The 13888-nt window shown below is 60.1% G+C and overlaps 1 protein-coding gene across 1 annotated transcript in view; it reads left to right on the forward strand.

The window, feature by feature from the left end:
* Positions 1-206: 206 nt before the first annotated feature.
* Positions 207-13888, forward strand: part of ANKRD52 (ankyrin repeat domain 52) — a 43003-nt gene continuing 29321 nt past the window's right edge. Inside the window, exons 1-7 of the mRNA XM_074979694.1 lie at positions 207-299; positions 5183-5266; positions 8091-8169; positions 8681-8751; positions 11735-11935; positions 12500-12587; positions 13634-13776. Coding sequence (XP_074835795.1) covers positions 273-299; positions 5183-5266; positions 8091-8169; positions 8681-8751; positions 11735-11935; positions 12500-12587; positions 13634-13776 — 693 coding nt within the window. The 5' untranslated portion in view covers positions 207-272. The remainder of the gene's footprint in view (positions 300-5182; positions 5267-8090; positions 8170-8680; positions 8752-11734; positions 11936-12499; positions 12588-13633; positions 13777-13888) is intronic.

A 13888-nucleotide genomic window follows, 5' to 3' on the forward strand; every position in this document is an offset into this window, starting at 1 on the left:
CTTGCAGATCCATGGGGCCCTGCCCCCCCCGCAGATCCATGGGCCCTGCCCCCCCTTGCAGATCATCCATGGGGCCCGGCCCCCCCCGCAGATCATCCAAGGGCCCTGCCCCCACCCCCCCACAGATCATCCGTGGGCGCTGCCCCCCCCGGGGCCGGCAGGGGGCGCTGCGGCGGGCGGCCGGGCGGGCTCAGTCCCTCCCCGCCCCGCAGCCGAGCCGGAGCCGCCGCGGCCGGAGCCTGATGCCGGGAGCTCGGCGCTAGGGCCCGGCCATGGGGATCCTCAGCATCGCGGACCAGGTACCGGCCCGGCCGCCACGCGAGCCCGGGGCCCGGCGGCCTAGCGCGGAGCTTTCCCGCTCTCCCGCCCGGCCGGGCCCCGTCACCCCGCCGCGGGCAGGGCCCCTTCGGCAGCACCCGCAGTGCGCACCCCCCCCCGGGGCTGAGCCCCCCCCCGGCCCCGCCCCGCCCCCCCCCCGGGGCTGAGCCCCCCCCGGCCCCGCTCCCCCCGTGGGGCTGAGTCCCCCCCCGGCTCCGCCCCGCCCCCCCCCGGGGCTGAGCCCCCCCCCGGCCCCGCCCCGCCCCCCCCGGCCCCGCCCCGCCCCCCCCCCCGGGGCTGAGCCCCCCCCGGCCCGGCCCCTTCCCGCCCCCCCCGGGGCTGAGCCCCCCCCGGCCCCGCTCCCCCCGTGGGGCTGAGCCCCCCCCCGGCCTAGGCCCCGCTGCCCCCGTGGGGCTGAGTCATCCCCTGGCCCGGGCCCCAATCCCTCTGTGGGGCTGAGCCCCCCGCCGCACCGGGCTCCCCACTCCGACCAGTGGGACCAAGTTACCCCCCCCCCCCGGCCCGGGCCCCGGCCCCGCTCCCCCCGTGGGGCTGAGCCCCCCCCCCACTGTCTGGCCCCCACATTGCACCCTCTGCCATTTCCAGCCGCCGGGAGAGGTGTCCCTAAGCCCTGTTGTCGGCCTCCTGACCTCCTTTCCCTGGGCGTGGGGGGGAGACCCATTCGCGCCCCCGCAGGTGCGTGCACCCCCAAGTGAGCGGCAGGGCTGGCCCTGCGCGTACCCCACTCCGCACAAGTGGGTGTGGCTCTTCACACCTCCCTCCCACACACGATTGCCCTAAACAGAGGGGTGTTAAACGGTGAACCCATGAACCGCTAGCGCCCACCCACCCGTCTACGGCCTGCCGCGGCCAGGGGTCCCGTTGCCTGCCCCGCTGGCTCCTCCGCGGCCCGGGCTGCCCCAGGGGTTCACCAGCAAGGGCCCCTGAACCGGTTACCATCCCGACTTGAAAGGGGTCAAGTTTCAACCATCTGCTTGTCAGCCCCTTCCCAGCACCTCCCCACACTCCTCCTAACGCCCCGCTGGCCCACCACCCGCTAACCTTTACCCCCTGCTTTGACACCACGCGCTTCTGACTCCTTGACACCAAATATTTACCCTTCCTCCTCCGACTGTTGCAGTCTCCCTGGTAGGCCGGGTTTGGCAGTCGCTGGTGGCCTGGCCAGAAGGGAGAGAGGAGCTGATCTAAGACTGAAATAGAACTGTTTTATTTTTTCTGGGTAACCCAAACATTTTGTGTGTCTTGTGAATGGCGGGTGGGTGTGTCAGTCCCAGCCCAGCCTGCCAGTGCCGCTGAAGTCCGTGCAGGGCATAATTATCCTCTGTAAATCTTTTTGTTGTTGTTGAGATGTCTAATGCTGGATGCTAAGTCTAATGCATTCCGCGCGAGTGACTCGCTCATGGCCTCTGCTGGAGATGCATCCCTCTGCCTTTAGCTGCTGTCATGCCCGGGTTTGGATGGAGGGGGTGCGAGGGACTCAGGGGTTAACTGGGTAGCAAGCTCAGGGTTTCCCGGGCTGGAGTGCAGATGCTGTTGGTGTCGGTTGTCTGCAGTGCCAGAGTTGGTGAGGTGGAATTGGCACCAACGGGTCTTGGCTGCATCAGCCCACAAGTGTGCTGCTTGGAGAGCTGCTCTGTACAGAGAGCTGATTTCCTGGGCTACTGTGGGTTCCAGCCGCAACGCTCTCGGTTCTGTACGGATGTCTTTGCACCCTGCCCCCAAGAGCTCCCAGGACAAACATCAGTGAGCACAGGCTGGCCTGTGCGACAGGGACTGTGCAGCCGGGTTGGTCGCTGCTGTAGAGAGGTGCGAGGAAGTACCTCTGCTGATGCTCACCCCACCATAACCCAGCGGCATCGGGTCCCCTGGCGGGTGCGTTACACCTGTGCCACCAGAACCAAAGACGCCTCTGGGGATTCTGACTTCCCTGAGGTTGGTCTTCTAGGGTTCCAGTCCCATTAACTGTGTGGTCTCCACGCCGGGAGCAGAGAGCAGGAGGGTAGATTAGAGGCAGAAGTAAGGGACAGGCCTGGGGTTTGAGAGCATAACACCTGTTTGTTCTCAAAGACCCATTTTAGGCTGCCAGGAAGCTCAGCCAGCTGAGGGTGGGGGTCCTCCGACTGCTGCCAAATCGTCCAGCAGCTGAGGCTCGATCTGGCGATGGAGAGGGCTTGGGTGTTACTCTGCGGGAGATTGGAGAGGAGCAATCCACTCTAGGCCATGTTCCAGGGTGGAGTGATGTAAATTCAGGTGATTTAAATTGTTGATTGAAACTGGGAGTTAAATCACAAAAATCCCACATTGATTTAGCTCTGGTTACCGAAAAAGCTCAGACTGTGCTTCGAGGGCACTGGCTTTTGGAGGAAGCCCCACTGAGCTCACCCGCACATCTGGTCTTTGAGAAAACCAGCGTAGAGCGGGGTTCCCTTGGGAAAGCTGAGTTATGCTGCAGAAAACAGGGACTAGACTTATGGCATTGCCATTGTGGGCTGTGGCCATGAGGTGCCGAAGGCAGGGACACATATTAGTGCATCTACAACAAGAAAATGACACACAGTGGCACCTGGCAACTCTAGATTTCTCTTACTCCAGCTTTCTGTCCTGTGTGCTAGAGTGACCCATTCTAAACCTAGACAACTAACGAAACAAGCCGTAAGGATTAGCTAAAGCTACACTAGCCACATCCAACCCGGCAAACTGCTTGGGAATTTACTTGTTAACTCACACATGTACTGGAAGGCTGCACTGCAAAGGGAATGATTTCAGTTACTAACCCGTTGATCCACTCAGCTGCATCCTCATCCGCATCATCTCCCAGTAAGCACTTTGGTTTATGATGTTTCATTCTCGCAGCTAGGCCCTGCGTCTCCTCCTTTCACTGCTCACGCCTGGCACTTTTTCTAGCCACGCCACTGTTCTTTCTAGGCTGCCTCCGTCCTTCCCTAAATATTATCTCTGTCTTTAAGACAACGTCTTAACTAACCCTTCCTCCATGCTTGGCCCCGGTCCTCCGCCCCATACACAGAGAACAAAAACAATCCTGTCCAGCCGGTATCTTTCTTTGCACGGCTGAGAAACAGAAACCGAAAGCCCAGAACTTTCAAGAAGCCAGAGCTGGTACTTGGGCTGGCCAGAAGAGAGCCGTTCCTTTCTTGTTGCGAGGCTGTGAGTGTGCGTGGAGCAGGTTTATGACGAGATTTAATTGTAACTGTTGTTTTAAATGAGGACTGTAGTCCTTTATTGATGATTTTAAAAAAATTACAATCAATTTAAGTTAAAAAATCAACTTTTTTTTTTAAATAATTGATTTTGATCTACCCTGGTGTTCACTGAGCACTCCCTGCGTGCGCTCTGAAAGGAGCAACGTGGGGCTCAGGGCCTGCCTGTCCGACTGGCTGCAGGAGGCGTTTTGTAATGATCTGGCTTTCTTGGGTATTTGCTTGTCAGCTGCTTTGCCCCCTTGGGAGTGGCTGGCTCCGGGGACTTGGGAAAGGACTGCAGCATCCTTCCCCTCTAAGGCACGTGTTCAAATTCGGGCAGAGTAAGAAATGTAGGAGTTGTCAGGCCTGTCATGCATCTAGCCAGTTTAGCAGTGATGGGCAACCTGCGGCCCACCAAACCTGCCCGACCCAGGAGAGCATCTTGGTTACGACAGTCTCGCTGAGATGAAGGAGGGGCATTCCTATGGCCCAGCTCCCTCACCTAGGCTGCCCATCACGGCAGTATCCACTCTCAGCCTGCGAAACTTCAAAGGGAATTTCAGGAAGCCCTGGGGAAGACAAATGTGGGGTAATCTCCCCTCGGAAGGTCTCATCCCAATACTCAGAGAATGGTTTAAGCCACGAAGCAGGAAGGTTTATGTCCCTTCCCAAAGGTGCTTTGTGGGCATTCGGACTCCAGCAGTTCTCATAACTGGCCCATCCCTTTTTAGTCTTGCAAAGTCTTTGGCCTCAAACCCTGAGCATGCAGAAGTCATCATCTGTTATTGGTGGGGCCCCTGTGTGCACTCGGGTTGTGGTCCAGTTCCCAGTGGGCAAGCGTCCACCTCGGGAACTCACTACGGCTGGCAGTGGAATGGACAGAGAAGCTAAGGGGACAGAGGGTTTAAGCTGATTCCCACTGGCTAGGATCAGGGCCTGAATGGGGGCCCTCTGACACCCCCCACCCCCCGGCAGTCTTTCCAAGCCAGATGTAAAACTTGTCCAGGTTGAACCCCTCTCGTCTGGCCCCCTTGGGACCAGACTCTGGCGCCAAACCAGGGGAGGTCAGTTTGCCAGCATCTCCACTGCTTGCTGGGCTCTTCCAAGGCGTTGAGGGGGAAATTAGAGCGAAATAACACAGAACACTGAGGGCCAGGACTGGTGGCTTTGTGAGACCGCGGGAAACATGGCTGCACCCATGACAAGTGGTCATCCCACTACCTAAAATCATGCTGGATTATGGATGTTGATGGACCAGAAAGTGCTGGACTAGAGAGGTTCACCCTGGACGGCTCTTCTTCATCTTGTGGCTTTGTTTCCTGGGGCAGATAACCTGGCCATTTCTACTGATACTAACTTAACTTGAGGGTTTTTTAATCCTTGCAGAAGCAGCAGCAGCAATTTTTTCTTTACCTTTTTTTTTTTTTTTTTAAACCGAAAAAGCCTGCAGTTGCCAGGTGTGGGGGAGAGCCACTGTCAGAGGCCGCAGCTGGGTCCGTCTCCTTTCGAGCACGGCTCGTAGATTTTGGTGCGTGTGCACTGTAGAAGCAGGAGTGCATGGAATATTTTTGGCCGACCCTCTTGCCTCGTCCGTGCACGTTCATTCTACCTGCTTCACAGCTGGATTCTCTCTCTCCTTGCAGCCTCCTCTGGTCCAAGCCATCTTCAACCGTGATATAGAGGAGGTGCGGTCGTTGTTGAACCAGAAGGAGAATATCAATGTATTGGTGAGTGCTGGAACGACTGCTGCCTGGCCTAGTTTGGCACGCTGATGCTCCTGTCTTAAACTGACCTGTCCTCTTGTCTTGCCTCTGCCCGATGCCTGTCGCCCAGGCTGCTCGGGTTGAACTTCTGGGAAGCGAGGAAGAATCTCGTCTGCTGGTGGTTAGAATAGGCAAGATGCCTCGCTGGTTATTCCTGGCTTTGCCACTGACTTGGAAGGCTGTGCTCTGGGCTGGTGGTGTTTTTTGGCTCACTTGTGAAGGTAGCTAGGTGTTGTAACATCTGGCTGATGTCAGGTAGGCAGGGGGGCGCCTGTGTGGCTTTGGGAGTCTGGGCTTTGTCCCCAGGCTCCATCTCCCTGTGTGTGAAACAGGGGTATCAGTCCAGCCCCAGCTCGCAGGGGGACTGGGAGATTTCCCTGCTGGTTACCCAGCAGCTGAATGGCGCAGCGTCTTGTCAGTTTTCCACTCCATTCAAAGGCTGCAAGTGAATGGAGGGGCAGTGAGTCGGGACTAGGGAAGTTGACATTTAACTGGTTAACCATCAAGCCTCAACCTAGACCAAGGAGACTTAGTGGTTACAGGTAACCGATACACCCGCCAGCTCCGGAGCTGCGGGCAGGGGGTGCTTCAGCCCCTGTCTGCAGCTGGGGGGCACACACAAGCCCAGCTGGGTTAGAGTGGCCGCCCCAGCTGGCCCTCCACCCATTGAATCTTAACCTACAGTGGCCCATCCCCTGCACTCCTTTGGAAGGGCCGGCAGTCCAGCACGGTCTGCGCTGCGGCTGGTCGGAGCAGAGCTAAGGCCCTGAGCATGGCACAGGCGCTTTTGCTGCCTCTCTCTTGAACTTGGCTGTGGAGTACGCCCGAGTGGGGTGGGCTTGGCCACAACGCAGCCCCGTGAGCCCTGCAGCCTGGCCGTTCCCAGGGGCATGCGGCTTTCCAGACCCGCGGGCTTGTCTGGGGCGTTGGCCCTGGGGACGACAGTGACACACTGACTGTTGCAGCCTGCAGTCATCAGGACCAGTAGTGGCTGCGGGTTGTTCCCGCTCTCGCTAGTTCGGTGCTTCCCCCTCGCTCGTGGTGACATGTCCTGGCTAGTAGAGGCCTCCTGGGCTGACGGCGACACATGAGGTAGCCCGAAGAGCCACTCCTGAGGAAGAGGAGTGTAAAACCCACACACAACGGTCCCTTCACCTAGTTGACAAACTTCCCGTGGGCAAGTCAGTGGCAGGTGTGTGGCTGAGAGAGGTGACAGGTCTATTGGCTGGGCTGGTGAGCAGCTGAGTGGCTTCTCCGGCGGGAGGTCACGGAGTAGCACAGGCCAGGGAGCTGTCTGAAGCGTTTGGTCTAGGGCGGCTCTTTTGGTGAGGTCATGGGCTCCCCCGAACGTGTCAGGCCTGGGCATGGGGCAGGCATCCGACACGGTGATGGCGTTAAGCTTGTGATTGGTCCACACAAAACCAGACAGACCCATCTTCTTTGGGGACCAGCACCATGGGAGAGGCCCAGGGGCTGGAGGAGGGTGGGATCCAACCTCGACCGAAAACTGCCACGGACGGAGAATTTGCCACCACCTTCACAGCGACCACGTGCAGTGTTAAAAGCAATGGCTGGTGCTGACTGCATGCTGTGCTCTGGGCTGGCAGTGCCTTTCTGGCATGTTGCGTCAAATGCTGCCACACGCCTGTGGTCAGCCCCGTCCTGTGCCTGAATTTCAGAGCACCTGGGAGCTTCGTGGCTCTGGGTTGAGCTGTGTGCACGCCGAAGCCCAGTGCAGTTGATTGCTCATCCCTTCTCTCCACGCTTAAGCTCTATAGCTGGAAGCGTGAGGAGGGATTAACCCTTAATGCATTTATCTCTGGGGTGCTGATTTCACTCGAGATTGGTCAGTTTCACTTTCTGCTGCTCTGGCTTGGTTGTGCCTGGCGCAGATTCGGGAAAGCAGCAGAACCCGCTGGCTTCGTGACTTTCGTTTTAAGGCAGTGAAAGAAATTACAACTTTTGTTAAATGCAACTGAAGAGTGGGGCCTAAAACTCTTCCTGTGCTCCTCTAACCCACTTGGCATTTGCCACGACCGAGCCAAGTGCCTCAAGGCAGGCTCATCCCCCACCAGCGTTCCCTCAAATTTTTTCCATCCATGGGCGGAAGTAGATTTGATATGCACCGAGGCCCGTGCGGATGTGTACCACCAGAGATGCGCAGACTGCTGGCTGTGGGTGCTCTGGTGATCCGAACCTGAATCTCTTGTGGGTGGCTGCCCACCTACGCGCTCAGCTTACAGGGAACGCTGCCAAGGACCCAGCACTGAGCAAAGGGAACAGACCCTATTGAAGCAGCGCTTCCTGCACTTTTAGCGCCTGCCCCAGTCATCGGGGCTCGGTGTATTTTGGGAGCAGCTGGTGGTGCTCAACAGGTTTAATCGTGAAGCGTAAACCGCCACCTGATGGCATGTGTGAGGTGCAGGCGGGGCCCTAGGATAACACTGCTTGGTGGTGTTATAAACCTTTCATGTAGGCATCTCCCTGGGCTTTCCAAACCTTCCTTAAGCTTGCAGTGCCGTGAGCGAGAGCCCTCTCTGCTTAGGGAGGCTGGAGCACAGAGGAAGTGAAGTGACTGGCCCAAGGTGACAGAGTGAGCTGGTGGCAGAACTAACAATTAATTGTCTGAGAGTCTTGACTTGCAGCCCCCTGCTCTAACCATTAGCGCCACTTGCCTCCCCAGACTGGGACTAGAGCCCCGAATTCCTGGAGCTGCATTCATTGTTGTGTGTGTCGTTTCCCTGCTCCCCGATAGCTGCGTCACGGCCTTCTCTTATCCCCCTGGCAGGACCAAGAACGACGAACACCACTGCATGCTGCTGCCTACCTAGGAGATGTCGCAATCCTTGAGCTTCTTATTCTCTCAGGTAAGGCCTGCAGCTGCCTGTGCCCAGTACAGGTGCAGCCTGCAGAGCCGGGGGGTTTCCGGCGTGACATGCCCCATCTTTGCCTGAGCAGCCTCTTGTTAGGTCACAGCAACAGGCTGCATGCTGGGACTGGTACTTTTGTGGCCATTGGCGTTAAGGCAGAGTGATGCATGCTGGGAAAAGCAGTTTCTTCTATCCGTCCCTGTGCCGCACGCTTGCCGCTCATGCCAAGGAGCCGCAGCCCTGGATGTATTCCGAGCACAGCCCTCTGCCGGGCGTGGCTTCTGCCCCGGTGCCGGACGGTGTCTCCCGTAGCACCTAAACCCGGGTCAGATCTGCGCCGCAGCGGCCTGGCGTCAGGCCTGCAGCTCTGTGTCATAGTGCTCTCCGCTGGGGGTTTGACTGCCAGCTGTGAGAGGCGCTGGCTCTAGGTGTAAGTGCAGGCTCAGTACGCCGCCTCCTGTAACAGAGGAGATTAACGTCAGTTCCCCTCTCTGCTCGGTCTTGGCAGGTGCTAATGTGAACGCGAAGGACACTGTTTGGCTAACCCCGCTGCACCGGGCTGCAGCGTCTCGCAATGAGGTAGGTGCCCTCACGGGCCGTCTCCTCCGGGCTCTCTTTTGGGGAGCGTTTTCTTCTCCTTGCACTCCGCCTGTTTGCTGTGTTCCCAGCCTAGGGCCCTCGGGGGCGGCCGTGTGGACGAAGGATCAGGCAGACCCCATAATAACAGATAACAAAACTGGGAAGGAGCCATAAAATTCCCTTTTCTCCATCCCATTCCTGGATTCTCCCCGTAGGATCTTCCCTTCTAGTTTGAAGTGCCCCATGTGACGGGGCTGCCAGCCCTTTCCTTTAGGAGATGCTGCAGCAGCATTTACCTGAACAGCACCCCTGGGATTGCCCTGGGCAATTCCCCTCTCACCATGTCAACTGTGTGCTCGTATCACTGCCCACCCCCGCAGTCCCGCATCTTCTCAGCGGGCAGCAGGGACGCTCAGTGAAATCTCTCCTCGCGTGCAGCTCTCCGCATCCGTTTCTATTGTGTTCCTGTGACAGTGGGAAAGGTCCAGCTCTAACCTTTGTCCCGCCGCTGCCCAGGGATGAATGGAACTGAACCGTCAGCATGCCCGATACGGGAGGGTGGTGCTCGGAGCGGGTCGCAGGTGCCTGGCTACTCAGTGACTCGCGAGCGCTTAAAGCAAAGGGGTTTTGTAGCAGGCACGCGCTCCCTGGCATCCCCTGGGCTAGCCGCCAAGGGGAGGCGTCTCTTGTGCACAGTGCCTCAGAGCCTGCCGCTTCTCACCTCCTCTGGGCCCTGTCCTTCCTGCGGTTCCATGAGCCAGTGGCGCTGAGCGTCCCCACTCCCACCCAACGCTCCTCTGCGGAACTGGAGCAAAGAGCTAGAGCTCTGAGCCGCAACATCGTGAGGTCGCTGTTCTCTCCTCAGAGCCTGTCAGTGCTGGCCCTGCAGGGCCCGTCCCCCTCACCCATCCCTGCTGTGGCGTGGGGCTTGTGGGTTGGGTGCAGGGTTGCGACGTTGGCAGGGGTTGATCAAATGAATAAGCAGATGTAGAATCACAGGGCTGGAGGGGACCTCAAGAGCCTGTCGAGTCCAGTCGCCTGCCCTCACAGCAGGACCAAGCACCACCTGATTACCCCCAACAGATGTTTATCCAACCCCTCTTGTTAAATACCTCCAAGGATGGCGAGTCTGCAGCCGGCCTCAGCAATTTATTCCGGTGCTTAGCCACCGGGAGTTTTGCCTGATGTCTGTCCTTAGCCTCCCTTGCTGCAACTGAAGCCTGTCAGTCAGGACTGGTGAGGCAGAGCTGTGCTCTAGTGGTTGGAGCAGGGGCCTGGAAACTTGAACTCTGTCACTGCCGAGATCGACGATTTTTGAACAAAAAGAATTAAAAATCGGAATATTTAAATTTTTGAGCAATCCTCAATAAAATACCGAATTCCTCATTTAAAATTAAGTCACCGTTAGATCTCCTCACGAGCTTGCCACCCCTGCGCTTAGTCGGACGGAAGTGGATCGATGGCTCTAGTCTGGCCAGCCTAACTACCGGCACTCGCTTCTTGAAAGTTCTGGGCTTTTGATTTCTGTTCCTTAGCCGACAAGAAAGTAACGTGCAAAGACAGCCGCCCACTGGCCGGGGTTGCTTTTGTTCGGTGCGTCTGGGGAGGTGGATGCGGGCCAGGCGCGTCAGAGGAGTTCGTTAAGACGTTGTTGTGAGACAGAGAGACGATATCTAGGAAAGGACGGGGCCGCACAGTGGGGTGGGCTGGAAAGAAAAAAGGGGGAGATGTTATTCAGCACCCACACAGCTTCCAGGGAGCTCGCTGGGGTGTCCTCCCGTCCAAAGTGCCCCCAAAGCACAGTCAGTCTTCGCTGTGAGTTGTAGGAGAGCAGAGGCGGAGGGATCAGCTCAGAGGCACGCAGGGTATTCAGGACCCTCCCTGGAACTTGAGTTCCTAAATCTCTTCGGTGCTTTTGAAATTCTCCCCCTGGACTCTGTCCCTGCAGGGGGGTATTTCCAGGACAGGGCTGTGATTGCCCACCCTGAGCCTGCCTCGGATTCAAGGGCTGTCTTGGTGGTGCGTGCTGGGTGTCTCGTCTCGCTCTCCCCACTCTGGCTGCTTGGAGGGGACCATGGGACCCTGCACACCCGGGCTCCCGGGAGCGCGTTTGCCTGGAAAATCTCTCCACCTCTAGTTCATTTCTGTAGTGGCTTTTTTCTGCTCCCCCCGGCATCAGGACACTCCAACCACTGCTTCCCACATGTGGCGTCTGCCCCAGCCCCTCCCTCGCCTTCCCCCCGCTCTCCGGCGGCGTTGTGTGCGTGCTCCGGAGGGCCGGCCCCAGGGAAAGGGAACGGAAGGACTGAGCCCTGGAGACCGGACGCCCCGCGCCCCTTACAAAGGCCCTTGGAGCCTTAAGGCCCCTGCCTGTTCCAGGGCTGAGAGAGCCTGTGGGGTGATCTGGCACCCGTCCCCCAGCCCCTGGGGAGCTCAGTGCCCCTCAGCGGGCAGCCCTGCCTGTCCCTGAGGGCATCTGGGCGGGCGGGCACAGTCGGGCTGACCTGTCAGGGCAGCGGTTTGGGAGGCGGGTTTAAATCCACCCGGAGACATGTGCCAGCCTAGCACAGGCGGCTCAGCTGTGGGCACGGGTGGGAGCCATGCGATGGACACCCCCCGGGAGCCTGGCCCCGCTGTAGCTGAGCCGGGTGCTGCGCGAGGGGTTTCCTCCAGCCCAGCCAACCTGCGACCATTCCAGCCTGTTTGAAAGCAGGGCTGCGCCTGTTCCTTCCTCCCCGCCCCGGCAGCTGGCTGGCCTGAAAGCGGGACAGGGCGGCCCCGAGCGCCGGTGAAGCATTGCATGCTGGGAGTTGTAGTTCCCATGCTGGCCGTGGTTGCGCTTCAACAGGTGGGCAGGGTAACCGGGCACGTTGCCAGCGATGAGCCTGTCCCTTCGCCCCCGGCCGCTTGCTTTAGCGTTGAGCCTGGGAGCTGTGGGCGCCCCACCAGCATGGGGTGCAGCTGCCCTTTCTCCGCCCCGCAGAAGGCACTTAACCTCCTCCTGAAGCACTCGGCCGACGTCAACGCCCGCGACAAGCACTGGCAGACGCCGCTCCACGTCGCCGCTGCCAACCGTGCCACCAAGTGCGCTGAGGCCATCGTCCCCCTGCTGGGCAGCCTCAACGTGGCCGATCGCACGGGCCGCACGGCCCTGCACCACGCCGTGCACAGCGGCCACGTCGAGGTGAGCGGGGCCCGCGGGCAGGCGCCCCTTCCTCCCGGGGCTCATGGGGCAGGGCTGGCATCCACGGGTTTTGGGAGTGCGGCACCCCGGTTCCCTGTTTGGGAAGGAGGCGGTGCATCCGGCCAGGCTGCCCGGTGTGTTCGTAGCGGTCTGTCCCTCCATGGTTTGGGAGCTCTTTGGAGCAGGGGCTGTGTTCCCTGCAGCCAGAACGGGGCCCGGCAGCCCCCGGAGGTGCTGCCGAAATCCAGAGGGCCAAGCTGCAGTCAGGAGGGCAGAACAGGATAGCGCGTGCGCCGGGCGTGGGGTGCCCAGGGAGACCCTCGAGTGCGCGGGATGGGAGATCCAATAGCAGGACGCATGAGATACAGCCTCAGTCTCCCGCCTGGGGCACCCGTCTGGGCACGTGCCGCCAGTGGGGCTGGGGCAGGGTCTCTGGTGGGCCCCGTCACTCTAGGCGCTGCCCGGACGTACCGAGCTCCGAGAGCGCCAGGCTCTCGCCTGTGCTGGGGCGGGGCTGGGGGGATTTGGTGGGAGCTGTTGCTCTGACTGCTCTCTCTCCGCCAGATGGTGAACTTGCTCTTAAACAAAGGGGCCAGTCTGAGCGCGTGTGACAAGAAGGAGCGTCAGCCCATCCACTGGGCAGCCTTCCTAGGTACGCCTTCCCCGCCTTGCCTCTCAGTCCCTTCCGCAGCCAGACAGGTGCTTCCCTGTTCCCCAGCAGGGACGGCTGGTGAGGAGTCTGGGGGGGCCCCGTTGTGTGGGTCACCCCACATCCTGCAGCTGTGAGCTCCTGGGGGGTGGTTCAGCCCCTGGACCGGCATACGGGGCCTGCGGGTGCAGCGCCTCGTTCAGCAGCTGGCGGGCCCGTTCGCTCATCCTGGGCCTGGGGCCGTGCTGGAGGAGAAGGGGCAGAACTTTCCAGGCTCCAGCGTGGGGCAGATGCTGGACTCAGGAGGGCGCCTGGCACTTTTCCTACACCAGAGAACCTCAGCTTGGCCTGAGCAAGCAGGAGACCATGGGCTGGACTCTCTGGGCCGGGTGGGGCCTGTGCACACCTGGGTCTCAGGAGGGGGCAGAGAATGCAGGGGCTGGGGGGCACTGGGAACAAGCTGCGCTCCTGGGGCACTGAGGAGTCCAGGGAAGCTGCCCAGGGAGGATGATGATAATTAAGGCCGGGGGTGCTACAGGGCAGGGCCTGGAATTACACACTCCCCCCACAGCCCTGCCCTGCCTCTTCCCCTCCCCCATCTACCCCAAGGCTGGGGACTAGCAGGGGGTCAGGTGTCGGCAGCAAGGGTTGGAGCCCCCCACCAGTCACCGGCTGCAGTGGGAAATGGCAGCCTGGGCTTGGCCCACGCCGCTCCCCTGGCTCTCAGCTGCGTGGCTCAGGGGAGGTGCCTGGGGAAGGGGTGGGGCCGCCCCTGCACTTGCTGGCATGGCAGGGGGGAGTCACACCCTAAGACACGAGCCCAGGGGTGCTGAAGGATGGGTAGGGACTGCCAGGGGCAGCTTGGGGGCCAAGTCCTGCCAGCGGCAGGGTACTGCATGGGGCGCAGGGTGCTGCTGGGGGTGGGGGCAGCTCCCCTGGCCATTCTGCAGCTGGCAGTGCCAGTCCTGAGCTAGGTGGCGGCGTATCGACACCACGTTGGCACCGACTTGGGCCTCGCCGGCTGCTGAGGCACCTGTTCCTTTGCGCAGGGCATTTGGAAGTGCTGAAGCTGCTGGTGGCCCGGGGAGCGGACGTGACGTGTAAGGATAAGAAGGGGTACACCCTGCTGCACACTGCCGCCGCCAGTGGCCAGGTGGAGATTGTGAAACACCTGCTGAGGCTGGGAGTCGAGGTGAGGCCGGCGGCAGGTTGGTGAGCAACCGTGGGCCTGGCCCCGCTTGCTCTGCCGGCTGCAGGGAAGGCACTGGGCGCAGGCGGACACTGGGATTCCTACTGGGGGGCAT

The sequence above is a fragment of the Carettochelys insculpta genome, chromosome 29 (genome assembly GCF_033958435.1).
Source record: "Carettochelys insculpta isolate YL-2023 chromosome 29, ASM3395843v1, whole genome shotgun sequence".
NCBI classification, from domain to species: domain Eukaryota; kingdom Metazoa; phylum Chordata; order Testudines; family Carettochelyidae; genus Carettochelys; species Carettochelys insculpta.